The sequence below is a fragment of the Megascapheus bottae genome, chromosome 2 (assembly GCF_031878675.1).
Source record: "Megascapheus bottae isolate mThoBot1 chromosome 2, mThoBot2.hap1, whole genome shotgun sequence".
NCBI classification, from domain to species: domain Eukaryota; kingdom Metazoa; phylum Chordata; class Mammalia; order Rodentia; family Geomyidae; genus Megascapheus; species Megascapheus bottae.
This window is the reverse complement of record NC_143510.1, coordinates 51,779,074-51,795,255: the sequence shown is the minus strand read 5'-3', so window position 1 is coordinate 51,795,255 and position 16,182 is coordinate 51,779,074. Positions and strand designations below refer to the sequence as shown.

At 37.6% G+C, this 16,182-nt stretch overlaps 2 protein-coding genes across 2 annotated transcripts; both read right to left on the bottom strand.

Annotated features, from left to right (window-relative positions):
* Positions 1-1,022: 1,022 nt before the first annotated feature.
* On the bottom strand, positions 1,023-1,958 carry LOC150066964 (olfactory receptor 9S13-like). The gene has a single exon (XM_090356519.1). It carries the CDS (start codon positions 1,956-1,958, stop codon positions 1,023-1,025), a length of 936 nt encoding a protein of 311 aa, XP_090212645.1.
* A 6,700-nt stretch (positions 1,959-8,658) lies between these two features.
* On the bottom strand, positions 8,659-9,638 carry LOC150066963 (olfactory receptor 9K2-like). The gene has a single exon (XM_090356518.1). It carries the CDS (start codon positions 9,598-9,600, stop codon positions 8,659-8,661), a length of 942 nt encoding a protein of 313 aa, XP_090212644.1. The 5' UTR covers positions 9,601-9,638.
* Positions 9,639-16,182: the final 6,544 nt, after the last annotated feature.

The following is a 16,182-nucleotide window of genomic DNA, read 5'->3' as shown; positions in this document are numbered from 1 at the left end:
AAAAAGGATAATGATTGCTCATGGGGATATTGCTTTATATAATTATTGTATAGTCATAAATCATGTCATTTAAGAAGCAATATTTCAGCTGAGTTCAGGTAGCTCATGCTTCCAATCCTAGCTACACTGGAAGCTGAGATGTGGGGACTGTAGTTCAATGTCAAGCCAGCCTAGGCATGAAAGTCCATGATGTTCTTAATCTCCCATAAACCCCCAGAGGCCAGAAGAGAAGCTTGGGGTCTAGTGGTAGAGAGTTAGCCTTCAACACAAAATCTCGGAGACAACACTCAGACCAAGTTCAGCCCCAAGACTAGTTCTCTTCACCCCCAATAAAAGAACCATTTCATTACTTCTTACTGAAAGTAACAATAAAGTAATTATAGTTACTATAGCAAAAATAAGGCTATTTATGCTAGGAAGGCAAAATAATGACTGCATCAATGTTATTAGAATTATTATTTCATAAAAAAGAGAGAATTAGAGTTGGGAGTTTGGCCTAGTGGTAGAGTGCTTGCCTAGCACACACAAAGACCCAGGTTTGATTCCCCCGTAGCACATACATAGAAAACTTGGAAATGGTGCTGTGGCTCAAGTGGTAGAATGCTAGCTTTGAGGAAAGCCCAAGGACAGTGCTCAGGCCCTGAGTTCAAGCCCCAGGACTGGCAAACTAAGAGAGAAATTTATTCATTACAATAGATAAAAGTTTTGCTAGCCTATAATTTCATAAGTACACTGTAACAGTAGGTCAAAGGATAAACTAATGCAACAATGATACTTGACACTGGGATTGGAGATGAACCTTACCACTTGCTGGGGAAGGGTGGTAGGGAGCTGTAAGTGGGAGAAAACAAAGGATGGGGAAACAGTGGTTAAAAACAAATGTAATCATTACCCTACTTATGTAACTATAACCCTCCTGTTCACCTTTCAATGAGGATAAATAAAAGCTGAACCATAAGAGTAGAACTCTTATGAAATAAACTGTGCAGGAAACAATGGCTTTCTAAATATCACTGCGAGGATCATTTCCCACATATGATTCTTTTCATCGCATCTTTCACATCTCTGTTTCTCAGACTGTAGATCAGAGGGTTCAGCATTGGGATTATAAGTGTGTAGAACACTGCTACAATCTTGCTTTGCTCTGGGGAGGACAGGGACCCAGGCTGGGCATACATGAAGAAGACAGTTCCATAGAAGATGCTCACCACGGCTATATGGGAGCCACAGGTGGAGAAGGTCTTTCTCCTGCCATGGATGGAGGGGATCTTCAGGACAGTGGAGAGGATGTACCCATAAGACACCACGATGACAGTGGTGGTGGAGAGGATGATGAGCGCAGAGAGAACAAACAGCACCATCTCATTCACAAAGGTGTCCACACACGCGATCTTGATCAGGGCTGGCACATCACAGAAGAAGTGGTCCAGCCTGTTTTCCCCACAGAAACTCAAGCAGAAGGTGAAACCTGTTTGTACCATGGAGTTGATACACCCACCAATGTAGGATCCAGTTACTAGCTGAACACAGACTTTGTGGGACATGTTGACATGATAAAGGAGAGGAGAGCAAATGGCTGAGAAGCGATCAAATGCCATTACAGACAGAAGGAAACCTTCAGTGGTGACAAACAGAGCAAAGAAGAAAAATTGAGTAGCACAAGCATTGTAGGAAATTTTCTTTTCAGTACTCAAGAAGTTGAGTAAGGTTTTGGGAGCAATGACTGTGGAATAGCAGAGATCCAGATAGGACAAGTTTCTCAGGAAGAAGTACATAGGTGTTTGCAGCTTGGAGTCCATGGAAATGACAAGCACCATGCTGACGTTTCCCACCACGATGGCCACGTAGATGACCAAGAACACGAAGAACAAGAGGATCTGGAGCTTGGGAGCAGTCCTAAATCCCAGCAGAATGAACTCGCCGACCTCTGAGAAATTCTTATTCAGATCACTCTTCATAGCTCTTGTTTAAGTAGAACTGGGAAGATGGTAAAAATGGAACAAATAAAAGATAACAATACTTGTTTTGGTAAAACAGATCAACAACAAAACTAGAAACTTGGCATAGGAGATAATTCAGTCTACTGATCATGTTCTAATGTTTTATCAAACACAACTGAACATAATAATATGTTGATTTATATATATGCATATATTATCTTTAAGTAGTGGTACAAAGGAGTTGCTTTTTCAGCAATGAAGTTTATGAATGCACAGCATCTTCATCTGTATCACTCCTTTCCTCTTTCTCCCCCATCTCTCCCAAGCCTACTTTTCTCAATTTTCTTAATTTTGTAGGATGTGCATTGAATTTTATATTTGCATTCCCCTCACTTCACCTGTTCATTCAGCTACTCCATCCTCTTGACCCCACCCCTTTGATGATGGTTTTTTAAATATTTTTTGATGAGTTCAATCTGATTGGCAAGTCTTTTCACTCATCATAACTTGAACTCAATACAGAACGGTCCTCAAATTGTGCTTTAGAGCAATGGAGATTCTAGGACAATAATTATAGTCAGGAGAAGGATTTCCTTTTCCTTCCTTCCTTCCTTCCTTCCTTCCTTCCTTCCTTCCTTCCTTCCTTCCCTCCCTCCCTCCCTCCCTTCCTCGCTCCTTCCTTCCTTCCTTCTTTCCCTCCCTCCCTCTTTCCTTCTTTCCCTCCTTCCCTCTTTCCTTCCTTCTTCTTTCTTTCCTTCCTTCCTTCCTTCCTTCCTTCCTTCCTTCCTTCCTTCCTTCCTTCTTTCCTTCCCTCCTCCCTTCATTTCTTGCTACTAAAATTCACCAACCACAGTAGAAGACATTTGGCATAAACACTACATTCCACCCTGCAAGATGTCACTCATGTAAGGAACAGATACATCACTGAATTGTCTCAGAATTATCCAGTACAAAGCAAGTTCAGTAGTTCTCATTTCATTCTTTTGCCAGTCCTGGGCCTTGAACTCAGGGCCTGGGCACTGTCCTTGGGCTTTCTCAAGGGTAGAGCTCTACCACTTGAGCCAGAGTACCATTTCTGGCTTTTTTTCTATGTATGTGGTACCAAGAAATCGGACCTGGGTCTTTATGCATGCTAGGCAAGCACTCTATCACTACTCTAAACACCCAGCCTCGTTTCATTTTTAATGTTTATTGGGCTTATAATATACTAAAGAAATGCAGTGCTCTATCTTCTTTGTTATATAAGAGAGCGGGTCTTCAAATCTTGACAAAGCCTTCATCTTTTGCCTATTTTTGTCATATCATTATCTTTCCATGATTTTGTCCCTGTTATGGTTTAAATTCTTAGTAACTAAAGTGATTGGCTGAAAACAGTGATAGATTTTGCTTTTATTTTCTGTTATGAATTAATACCCTTCCTCTGTCCCTTCTTTCCTTCCTTCCTATTTTATTTTCTTCCTTCATGCTAGTTTTCTCTAATTTCCTTTTCTTTTCACTAATTTTTATTTAATTTTTGTCCACATTTTTATTAGTATCGTTTTACACATTTTAAGAAAAGAAATGCAATTGGGTATTGCTAAAATCTTATATAGATTTTTTCTTTTTATAAGGAATTATAAACACAAACACAAGGCTATATGCATACATAAATTAGAAGAGCCTTATGATAATATTAGGTAGTTGCGAATGAAAAATTTCCTACAAAAATATGTATTTAGAGCTGAGAGTTTGGCCTAGTGGTAGAGTGCTTGCCTAGCATGCACAAAGACCCAGGTTCGATTCCTCAGTACCACATACATAAAAAAAAGCCGGAAGTGATGTTGAGGCTCAAGTGGTAGAGCTCTAGCCTTGAGAAAGTCCAAGAACAGTGCTCAGACCCTGAGCGCAAGCCCAGGACTGGCAAAAATAAATATGTATTTAAACAAGTTTAATTATATTTACTTTAATGAATGCTATTTCATATCACTATGAAATATTGGTAAGTAAAAGACAATAGGACCACAGACAAAAGAGAATTTTTATTCTTGTATCTTTGTACCCACCAGGATGATCTTAATTAGCTCCAAAAGTCAGACAAAATCTGGCCCATTCAGTGTATGGAATGTCTGTGAAAGAGATTTTTTTTAATGATTTACAAAACTAAGATATTAAAACAAATTTAAGGGATATACGTAGAATTAAGAAATTGAGAAAGCATGCTTGTTTCTTGTCCACATCTCTCTTAAATGAGAAAGAAAACAAAATAAATTAAATCACATGTTATTGCCATGTTTTATGACTATGTAACTATATCAATTTTCAACTCTACATTTCTATTTAAATTATATAATTATGATAACTACATTACATACAAACTAAAACAAAATGAGTTACAATATTTTGCATTTCTGTGACAAAAATTTCATTCATATGTTAAGTATGAATTTAGAATTTGAAGTTCTTCTACAATCAGACTGTATAGCATAGAAGTCAATATTCTTGAAAAGTAAAGAGGAATACTGATTGGTCAATACTGTTGAATACAGAGGATTGGTAAAAATAAGCTTTAAACTTGTACATTAACTACAAAGTGCATGTTTTCTTTAAATTGGCATTTTACATCAACAAGCTCCTATTTTCAACAGAAATATTGAAGTGAAGTTAAGAAATGTAGCAAATACTCTCTAAAATGAAGCAGTACATAGATTAAAAAAACTGAAAGTACTGGTTTTTCTATGACATAATGATGACTTTCCTTAGCAAACATGAGACCATATGTAACTTCCAGTACATCCATAAAGAGACAAAAATATGAAAAGAATTAAACCTTTGTTTAAGGTCAATTTTTCTTCAATGGAGTCTAATTCCTTACTCATCCGATCCTGACTCAAATTGCATAACATGGATAAAACTCAGCAAAATTGAAGTACATCTTGATACCAGGCTTACTTACTGCATTTTGGTTTCATGAGCTAGTTTATTTTTCAACTAAAAAAAAATTAACCTTGAGTTGAATCCTGAGAGAAATTCTCTCCTGGGGAGGAAGACCAAAATGGTGTCATTCTCTCCACAAGAAAAGCCTTTCACTGGGGATTAAAGGTGCCCCTCATCAGTAAAAGATAGTGCATTGAAAAAAAGGGAGAATTTTCCAAACCATTGGAAATTTAAAAGAGCTATATGAGGGACTGGGTAACTAATGTTTTTTATATAGAACAAACAAATTAAACAGATGCTGTTGGATAGGTGTTTATTGGTGCCTTTATCTTTGATTTACACAGAACAGTATTCAATCATTTCATGGGAATGGATTATAGTCTTTATTATTTTAGAAAATTTTCTCTTGCTACTACTGTATATACACTGGAAGATTAACACATTAGTCAGAGGAAAATTAATGCAAGTAACTGAATAAAATAACTGGAGTAAATCTGGCTATTAGAGGAACAAAGAGAATAGCTAGATGTACAGTCATGCCATCATCTTTGAATTAAAATATAGGAAGAAATGATAGTAATAAAATGTTCCAGAAATCTGAGAGTTTCCCTAAGTGTGAGAATCGAAGTAATTTGCCCTTCAGTTTCCTAAACCAAAACCAGAAATCTCCTCATTTTGTATATTCAAAATGAAGGAAAGAACTTCTTCCTAAGTCCTTGACTCATGTTATTTTGGGATTTTGTAATGTGAAAATAGCCATAAGACAACTCAAAATGATAAAGTACAAAACAGTAAACTTTGTAGGTCCCTACTCTACCATTTGAGGAAAGAAAGAAACTTACAGAAACATTTTCAGAACTTCCTGTAATAATAGAATTCTTAGCATTTTGTTACACTACCTCTCAGGTACTTCGGTGAGAGTTTTAATTTTCCCTGTGTCAAAACACTGTCAAAACACTGCAAAATATGAGAGTAAGGACAATGCATTGTTTTATAATGAAATCTACAAGGAAGATAGCATGTGACTAAATGTTTTGCTGGAAATGACTTCCATGTTTTATTGGAACAAACACAGAGCTAGTGAGCAGAGGATGACTTAAAGAAAACCTACACAACTCATGTTTGTGACTGGAGTATGCCCCAGATGTTTGCTGATCTAGTGCATTTCAAATGTTCACAGAAGGTTATCTCATATTGTTTCACATTTCCATTGATGTGATTAAAATGTTCTATTACAGAACATGAATAATGCAATGAATAATGTACAACAGAAAGATATAGGGTGAAAAAAGAGAAAGAGTCTGTGTGAGTGAATGAGGACAGAGAATGAGGTTAAGCTAACATGGAGAATGAAGAAGGTTGAAAGTTATTATTTGCAACTGTTGAAATTGTTGAATTTATTTCAGGTATTAGGGAAAGAAGAGTGATAGAGTCTGTCATACTGATTGGCATACATTATAAATATGTGAAAATATCACAGGAAATCCCCCCAATATAACTCATGTAAGCCAATTAAAAATAGTTAAAACATTCTGTACCTGTCCACTATTTTAAAACTCATTTTCACTTTTTTTTTTTGGTCAGTAGTGGAGCTTGAACCATGGGCCTACATGCTATCCCTGAGCTCTTCAGCTCAAGGCTATCTATCACACTACCAGTGATACACCGCACCACTTTCAGATTTCTGGTGGTTAATTGGAGATAAGAGTCTTACAGACTTTGGTGCCCAGGCTGGCTTTGAACCACAATCCTCAGATCTCAGCCTCCTGAGTAGCTAGGATTATAGGCACCGAGCTAAGTCTGAATTTTAATGAGTTTTTGTTTAGGTTCTAAGTACCACCCAAATTTGAAGATACATGATTATTTACCTGTTCTCAAGAAAATTCATATAGCACTTGACACCTGAACATGGATCTGATGGGCCCAAAAATGAGCTGGAAATGGGCTGAAGAGGAGCGTCTGTGAAAGAAATTCTGCTGTATTCCCTGAAAGTATTCTGCCAAGGGCAGGATTACAGAATAACTATGTGGTCAGTTGCATGGCCATTGCTGTGAGTGATAAAATGGACAGTCAATGCTGTGCTGTCTTTCTAGAGGGAAATTATTTTCTTAAAGGAGAAACTGCAGTTACATACCACTAAGTTACATTCTCTATTCTGCTCATTTAGTTTCATCAATTTGTACCACCATCTGATTCATTCAACTTCAAAACTGCAATCAATATTTCTTTTGTACACTGTTGCTTTATTAATCAGTTTATTACATAGTATTTGTTCCTTTTTTTCATTAACATTAGTACACATGACCCCCACATTAGTAATATGATCCACTGCAGTAATCTACCCCCCCAATTCCAAACTCATTCCCTTTTTTGTGTGTGCAAGTCCTGGAACTTGAATACTGCCCCTGAGCTTCTTTTGCTCAAGGATTGGGCTCTATCGTTTGGGTCACATCTCTATTTTTAGCTCTTTTGGTAGTTTATTGGAGATAAGAGTCTCTCAAACTTTCCTGCCCTGGCTGGCTTTGAACTTTGCTGTCCTCCGATTTCAGCCTTCTGAATATCTAGAATTATAGACATGAGCTCCTGGCACCTGGCTTAGCCTTATTCTTTCTAAGTTTCTCTTACAAAGATGAACTCATCTGATTGCAGTCTTGTTAATTGTGGGGATGTAATTGTGTGGCCTAATTGCAAACTCCTTAATTAGTACTTATTTAACCCTCTTCCTATCACAATACAGAACATTTGCAGAAATATTAAGAAATTAATGAAAAATTTTAAAAAATGTCCAGAGGGTTAAATTTCAGATCACACTATTTTGATGACTTCTTTACTTCTATATCTCTATCAAACATTTCTCAAGTATAACAAGATATAGCATTAAAGAAACCAGACTGAATGGATGAGCACCTGGAAATATCTGTATTTCTCTCTCTTCCAGTGTGTTTCTTTGAATAAGTTTCCAGCAACTGGTAGTGTTAATGAGTAATATCTAAGAAAACTCCAGAACATCTGAAATACTCAGGAAATAGCTTTCTAAGCAGTTGTACATAGTGAAGGTTACTGATGGTGTTTTCTCCTTATAATTACTTTCTATTCAAATACCATATAGAAAACACTTTACCAAGATGATATTTGATAACTAGGTAACCTGATGATAAAGTTATGAAATACAAAAGACCATTTTAAGCTAGACCTGGTGGCTCACACCTCTAAACCTAGATACCCAGGAGGCTGAGATCTGAGGACCAAGGTCCAAAGCCAGCCCAGGCACTAAAGAACCTGAGACTCTTATCTTCAATTCATCACTGGAAAATGGGAAGTGGGGCTGAGGCTCAAGAGGTAGGGTGGTAGCCTTGAGCTGAAAAGCTCAGGGACAGCCCCCAGGCCCAGAGTTCAAGCCCTATGACCATTTTATTTAAAGATCATCTGATCATTTGTCCATTGTGAATGATATAGAAGGGAATGGCAATCAAAAAAAAGTGCTTATTATTTAGTGCCACAATTTAGGAAAATGCTGCTCATTATATGACATATACACTGTATCTATGAAACAAAATGATTTGGGGGGGCAGTGGATGTGGTTGCTGTTAAAAGGTTCTGTCAAGGCCCAAGGACAGATCCCACACCCAGAATATTCGGGATTATTAATGTCTTAAAGGGAATAAATAAATATAAAATAAATATAAACAAAAATAACATTTGGTAAGAATATATGAATGTAGCCAAGGCTACCAGTAGCAGTTTTTCTTTTTAAGGAAGTGTCAAATAAAGACACACAACAGCAATGGATAGTCTGGCTCGATGGTCACAGGATCATCTTTTTCTTCTCCCACAGTTTTCTGAGCGCTTCCTTAACGTCCTTGTTTCTCAGAGAGTAAATGACAGGATTGAGCATGGGCGTGACGAGGGAGTAGCACAGGGAGGCCACTTTGCTCAGCTCGGGGTACCTGTCAGGGGTGAGATACATGAAGAAGACCGCGCCATACAGCACGCCCACCACGCCCAGATGAGAGCTGCAGGTGGAGAAGGCTTTCTTCCGACCCTCGGCGGAGCGCATCCTCACCACGGCGGACACAATGTACAGGTAAGAGACGACGATCACAAACACCGTGGGCAGAATGATGAGGCCCGAGAGGGAAAACGATACCACTTTATGGATAAAGAGGTCCGAACAAGATAACCTCTGCAGTGGGCGAGTGTCACAGTAAAAATGATCAATGGCCCGAGAAGCACAAAAGGACAAAGTGAAGGTCATGGTGGTCTGCAGAACGGAACTGACGCAGCCACAGATGTAGGAGCCGGCCACCAGATGTGCGCAGAGGCGCGCGGTCATCTGCATGGAGTAGAGGAGGGGGTTGCAGATGGCGAGGAAGCGGTCGTACGCCATGGCTGCCAGGAGAAAGCCCTCGGTCACGATGAAGAGTGTGAAGAGAAACAGCTGCGCCACACAGCCTGCAAAGGAGATGGACTTGCCCGCCGACCAAAAAGTGGTCATGGCCTTGGGTGCAATGACAGTCGAATAGAAGAGGTCAATGAAGGAGAGATTGCCCAGGAAGAAATACATGGGGGTGTTCAGACGGGGGTCCGTCCCAATAAGAGTCATCATTCCAACGTTCCCCATAAGGATCAGGGCATAGATAAGCACGAAGAGCAGGAAGAGGAGAAGGTGGAGCTCGGAGCCCACCCTGAAGCCTACGAGAATGAAGCCAGTCATTTCTGAGTGGTTGCTGGTCCCTCTGTCTCCCATGGAAGGAAGAAAACCTGACAAGAAGCAGAAGGCAAAAAATAAAGAATGTATCCATCCTGACACGACAAACATTTGTCTATAGTATTCAGACTTACGAAGGTTCTGTAACAATGATTCATTTTGGCCTTGGAGAGATTATTACCGCTGAAGTGCGATTCAGCAAATGGATGGTGATACTCAATGTTTAAGTTTTTTGATTCCTAGAAGCCTTGTTTCCAATGCTGTGCTTTCAGACAAAATAATTTTCACATTTTCAATACCATTTATACTCACCCCCTCCACGTTCTATGCAATAATTCAGTGCCATAAAGCAGGAAGTGGAAGGCAACATAACTGAATAATAATTGGCATTCAGGATACAGCTTCAGTCCTTAAGTTTAGCTTGGAGACTTGTATTTACATTCTCAATGTCTCTCCAAAAAGTACTATACATTTTTTTAATAAAGAAAATTCTCCTACATTCTTAACCACAGAGTTCAATTTCCTTAAAAGGTCCTTACAAGACTTACTTGAAATAAAGGCACTGCCATGTCCTGTAGGCTCTTGCCCATCATTCTATCTACTCAGAAGGCTGAGACCTGAGGATCACAGGTTGAAGCCAGTCCACACAGAATAATCTGTGAGATACTTATCTTCAATTAGCCATCAAGAAGGCCGAAATGGTAGGGTACTAGCCTTGAGCACAAAAGCTCAGGGACAGTATCCACTCCCTGAATTCAAGTCCTTGGAACACAGACACACACACACACCACACACAGAGGCACTAAATGAAAGGATTTGCATTGTGGACTTTGATTGCATTTTTTAATTTTCCCTAAAAAGGATGTTGTAACGAATTATTAACGAATTATTTTCTTAGATATCTCAAGCGGCTGGTGAACTTTTTGATTTGACAATGATGTCTTTTCTTTCTTTTCCTTCTTTTCCCTGGTTACTGTATATGGGTTAGCATGGGCAAAGTAAAATAAACATTTTGGGCGATATTAAAAAAATACGCCAGTACTTTGCTAAATCCTTTCATATTAGTTCATATAATCCATACAACAGCTATAAATTCCCTAATTCTCTAACCTGGGTCAGTACATCTCTTTCACAGAGAATAGCAATAATCACCATACTTTAAGGTTAATACTAAATATTAGTTGCCTTTCACATGACAACTTCCTTCAAACCACATGGAACCTGTCCATCATATATTGCCAACATAGCCCTCAGTTTCTGAAAATGGGCAATTAGTCAATAGTGTCTATTATAAGCTAATATATCAATAATAGCTGTGCAGAAGCAGAGATAAACATGAAAGCATGGGTTTTAGGTAGAGAGAGACATCAGTTTCTCTCACTTTCTAAGTGGAACTGGGACAAGTTCTCATGGCTCTCTATGCCAGTGTCCATATATATAAAAAGATATAGTCTCAGTAAAATCTCAGTGTTTTCTTCTGGATACAAAATAACATACATAGTTAAATTATAACATCAGCTATGGAAAAGTATTCAATGAATGCAGCCTTTACATTTCTTATTATGTTTTTTCAATGTTCATTTCCACACCAAAATAATCCATGCTAGTCAGGAAATAAATAATACATTAACAAATATTTAGGATAGACCATTCTAAGGTAATTTTTGATGAAAACTTTAAAACCCTGAAAACAGAAATTAAAGCAGAACTGAGGAAATGGAAAAACCTCCCATGCTCCTGGATTGGAAGAATCAACATCATGAAAATGGCAATCTTGCCAAGGGCTATCTACAAATTCAACGCAATACCCATCAATATCCCAATGTCATTCTTTAAAGAAATAGAACAGGCAATCTAAAATTTCATATGGAATAATAAAAGATCATGCATAGCAAAAACAATTCTTAGCAGAAAGAACAGCACAGGAGGAATTTCAATACCAAACTTTAGACTCTATTACAGAGCTATAATAATCGAAACAGCTTGGTACTGGCACAAGAACAGGCCTGGAGACCAATGGAATAGAACTAAGGACCCAGGTATTAACCCACAGACCTATGGCCCCCTAATCTTTGATAAGGGAGCCAAAAAAATAGAATGGAAGAAAGACAGCCTCTTCAACAAGTTGTGCTGGCAGAACTGGTTAAGCACCTGCAGAAAACTAAAGTTGGATCCTTCTTTGTCACCCTGCACCAGGATTAACTCCAAATGGATCAAAGACCTCGAGGTAAAAGCAGTTACACTGAAAACTTTACAAGAAGGAATAGGAGACACACTAGGTCTCCTTGGCACAGGTCGAAACTTTCTTAATAAGGACCAAGATACACAACAAATCAGAGAAAGTCTGGCTAAATGGGACTGCATTAAACTGCAGAGCTTCTGTAGAGCAAAGGACATGGCTAGCAACTTAACTAGAAAGCCTACAGAGTGGGAAAAGATCTTCACTAACCATACAACAGACAAAGGCCTCATATCTAAAATATATCAACAGCTCAAAAAATTGAATCACTCCAAAACTAATCTCCAAAGAAACAAAGACTTAAAGAGAGTTTTCACTGAAGAAGAAGTAAGAATGGCCTACAGACACATGAAGAAATGCTCAACATCTCTGGCCATAAAAGAAATGCAAATCAAAACAACTCTAAGATTCCATCTCACTCCAGTTAGAATGGCCAGGATCAAGAAATCTAATAACCACAGGTGCTAGAGGGGATGTGGCCAGGAGGGATCACTACTACACTATTGGTGGGAGTGCAAACTCGTTCAACCACTGGAAAGCAGTATGGAGGTTCCTCAAAAGACTAAACATAGCGCTCCCCTATGACCCAGCAATTCCACTACTTGGCATTTACCCAGTAGTCCAGAAATAAGGACATACTAAATCCACTAGCACAACAATGTTCACTGCAGCACTATTTACCATAGAAAAGATATGGAACCAACCCAGATGCCCCTCAGTTGATTAGTGGATCAACAAGATGTGGTATTTATACACAATGAAATTCTATGCTGCTGTCAGAAAGAAGGACATCGCGAAATGGAAGACTTAGAAAAAATCATATTAAGTGAAGTAACACAGACTCGAACATAAGATCAACGGTTTCCCTCATTTGTAATAATCAGTAGAAACCTTGGGCTCTCCTAGCAGAAATTTACAATAGAGCAAAACCTAGATACATAAGGCCATATAGAATGATGCTAAATGAAAGACCTCCAGGACATAGAAACAAAAGCCATATAGTCCATAATGTACTATGTTATCTCTCATCTCTTTTGCTGTCCCTTGGTTATCTCATATTGTTGCAGTATTTCACCTGGTTATCTGATATATTGTATGTATGCGTATTTGGTTATTTGAAGTCAGATAGGGAAAGGGAGAAAACAAGATGAGGGGTTGGGGTGGGGGGAGGGAAATGGGGACCAAGACATGAGAAAGGGTATTAATGTTTATGAAGTAATGCATCTTCTATCTGGTGAATATAATGTAACCCTTCCATTAATTACAATAAAAATGTATGAAAAAATTAAGGTAATAAAGAAATCTGGGAGAAATGTAATAGTTTATCTTAGAAAAAATTACCTAAGAAAAAATGTCAGAGTATTATGATTGCCCAAGAATGTTTTAAAAGTTGAAAATAAAATAGTTATTAGCTAACTGAAAATAAAATAACATCCTTTCTTATTTTGTGCTAGTGCTGGAGCTTGAACTACAGTACTCTTGCTCAAATTCACTTTTCTTGCTAATGGTAGGCGCTTACCACTTGAACTATGCCTCCAGCTCAGAATTTTTGGGCCAGTGGAGTCTCAACAAATTTGATGCATGAGCTGGTTTTGAACTGTGGTCCTTTAAGTCTCAGATTCCTGAGTAGCCAAAGATTACTTACATGAGCAACTAGAAAGTGGTTATGAAGCACTATTCAGACAAAAAAAATACATTAAGTTCGTGTTTCCTTAATATTGCTTAGAGTCAAGGACAGACCTTGTTTTCATTTTCGAGAGTTATTCTTATCAAGCTCATTTAAGCATCATATTTTAAAATTAATATTAAATCTTCACTCTTCCTGGGGCGATAGTAACCTCCCTAGGAACAAACTCAACTTATTTCCTTGTCATTTAGTTCCTGCATAAGGCTCTAAATATGGCAAGTGATACTTCACCAGTTCATATTTACAGCTTACATAAAAGTTAAATGTATATCCTAAAAGTGATGGAATTTGTCACACTATAAACATTAGTAAATTACAGGCAGAAGATATTATACCTGGAAAAGAAAGTGTTACCCAGAATAGAAAACGTAACAGCTAGTGACATACTATTTGTCCAAATCTCAAATCTTTAAAGTTATTTTTACCTGGTGTTTGATATTTTATAGGATTCTGTTAATAACCTGCAGAATTCCAATGTTTCTCTCTATTTTTCATTTTAGTTCTGGAAAGAATTTTGAAAAGTTTACTGATGAGTAGATGGTAAATTCAGGTACTGAAAAGGTATCATTCTGAGATAAATTAAATTCTTTCCTCCCAAAACATGTTATGTTTCAGTTTTATAATCTTCTCATAGAGATTTGATTGATGTTCCTCATTGTTCTAGAGTTTAATTGCTCTTTCTTTTAGTAGTTAATTTCTTGATGAATTCTGCAGTCTTTTCAGAGGAGAGTCACGGTGAATTTTATAAAGTATGCTCTGTCAAAATGGAGCTAGTTTCAGGAACCATATTCTGTAGTCCAAAATGAACCAGAAGAAAAGAATATCCCACATCTTGCATGCTTAGATGTTTATATGATTTAAGGAAGGAAAACAACTTGCAGTGGATATGAACGTAAAGGCATCTCAGCATCTTGAGTCTTTAATCATTTGCTGAATTATCAGCTGTGGATTTTCATAAGGGCTCGGGATTGGTACAAGTATGCAAGTTTTTCAAGTAATTGCAACATTGAGATTTCTCTCACCTTTTGGGAAACGTCCTAGCTCTGGGAGTAGGAAAACTAAGTCAATTATGAAGACAATGAGCTTCTAGAAACAAGACCATGAAGTCCACAGAGAATTTAGATTTTTAAAAATCATAGAGCAAGTTAAATGTATACAAGATTTTTTTTCTTCCCTTATATAAATCCTTCGGGAAGGACCAAAGAATTTCCTTTTTTTATGTGTTGGTCCTAGGGCTTGAACTCAGAGCCAAGGCATTGAAGGCTAGAGCTCTACCACTTGAGCCATAGCACCATTTTTGGCTTTTTTATGTATGAATAAAACTTAGGTCTTTGTGCATGCACTCTAGTACTAAGCTAAACTCCCGGCTCTCCCTGAGCTTCTTTTGCTCAAGGCTGTCACTCAAAACACTCAAAACACAGCTTCACTTTCAGCTTCTTCTTTTTTTTTGTAGTTATCCAAAATAAGAGTCTCATGGACTTCCTTACCACTATCCTTCAAACCACTACCCTTAGAACTTAGCTTTCTGAGTAAGTAGGATTATAGGTGTACATCATCAACATCAGGACCCAATTTAATTTAAACTTAAACATGAAAAGTTCCAACTTGAATAATATAAAAGTAACTACAAATCAACCTAGAAGGAAATATTATATTTCATAATATAGAGATATTTATTAACCTACTCATATGGTTAATTTCTTTCTTTCTTTGTTCTGCAATTCTGTTTACCCAGAACTCCCTGAATATTTTATGCCATTTCTGTTAATTAATACTAATTACTAAATAAGAAGTAGACTGGAGTTAAATGCAACGACTGAAGCCTAGCTACGAGGGAGGCAGAGATCAGGGAATCACAGCTTGAGAACAAGAAGTTTGGGCATAAAAGTTTGTAGGATGCCATCACCACCAATGGCTGAGTATGTGACACACACCTGTTATTCCAGATGCAGGGAAGTCACTTCTTCATAAAATTTACTTTTGTCTTTTACTTTTGAGCCACATGCAATGAATGCAACTTTCATTTAATGACGGAATACTTCCCAGAACTCTAATACATGATAGATGAAATAAATATTACTTCCTCTGGATAGACAGTCACTTAGTTATGGTAATAAAAAGCACAGTCTGGGGCCAGGAGTGTGGCCAAGTGCTTGCCTAGCATGCATGAAGCTCCAGGGTTGATTCCTTAGTACCATATAAGAAAAGGCCAGAAGTGGCACTGTTGTTCAAGTGATAGTGTGAGCAAAAGAAGCTCAGGGCCAGTGCCCAGGACTGAGTTCAAGCCTCAGGACTGGCAAAAAAAATACACAGTCATAAAGCCTTCTATATAGCAACTGTTTTTCAGAGTAAAAATGTATATAAAACTGATTTTCCTCCAATTGATAGGAGGCAGAACTCTAATTTTTCTACTCAGAGATAATCATCACTTACATACAATATGTTATACCACAAGTGAACTCAGAGGATCAGAGGTTATTCTATTTTATTAATGGTACTGGGAAAAACTTGTATACACGTTTATGGTGTCATTGACACATGTATTCATTCACTAGACCATGTTCAAATCAGAGTAAACATGTGTTTCTTCATATTGTTATCATTTCTCTATGGCCCAAATATTTAAATGCATTCTTTTTAGTATAAATGAATAAGATACATTTTGTTGTTTATAATCACCCTGTTGTACTAAATA

Bases quoted from the DNA above. Each gene is read 5' to 3' on its own strand.
- LOC150066964 (XM_090356519.1), bottom strand. From the start codon at position 1,958: ATGAAGAGTGATCTGAATAAGAATTTCTCAGAGGTCGGCGAGTTCATT.
- LOC150066963 (XM_090356518.1), bottom strand. From the start codon at position 9,600: ATGGGAGACAGAGGGACCAGCAACCACTCAGAAATGACTGGCTTCATT.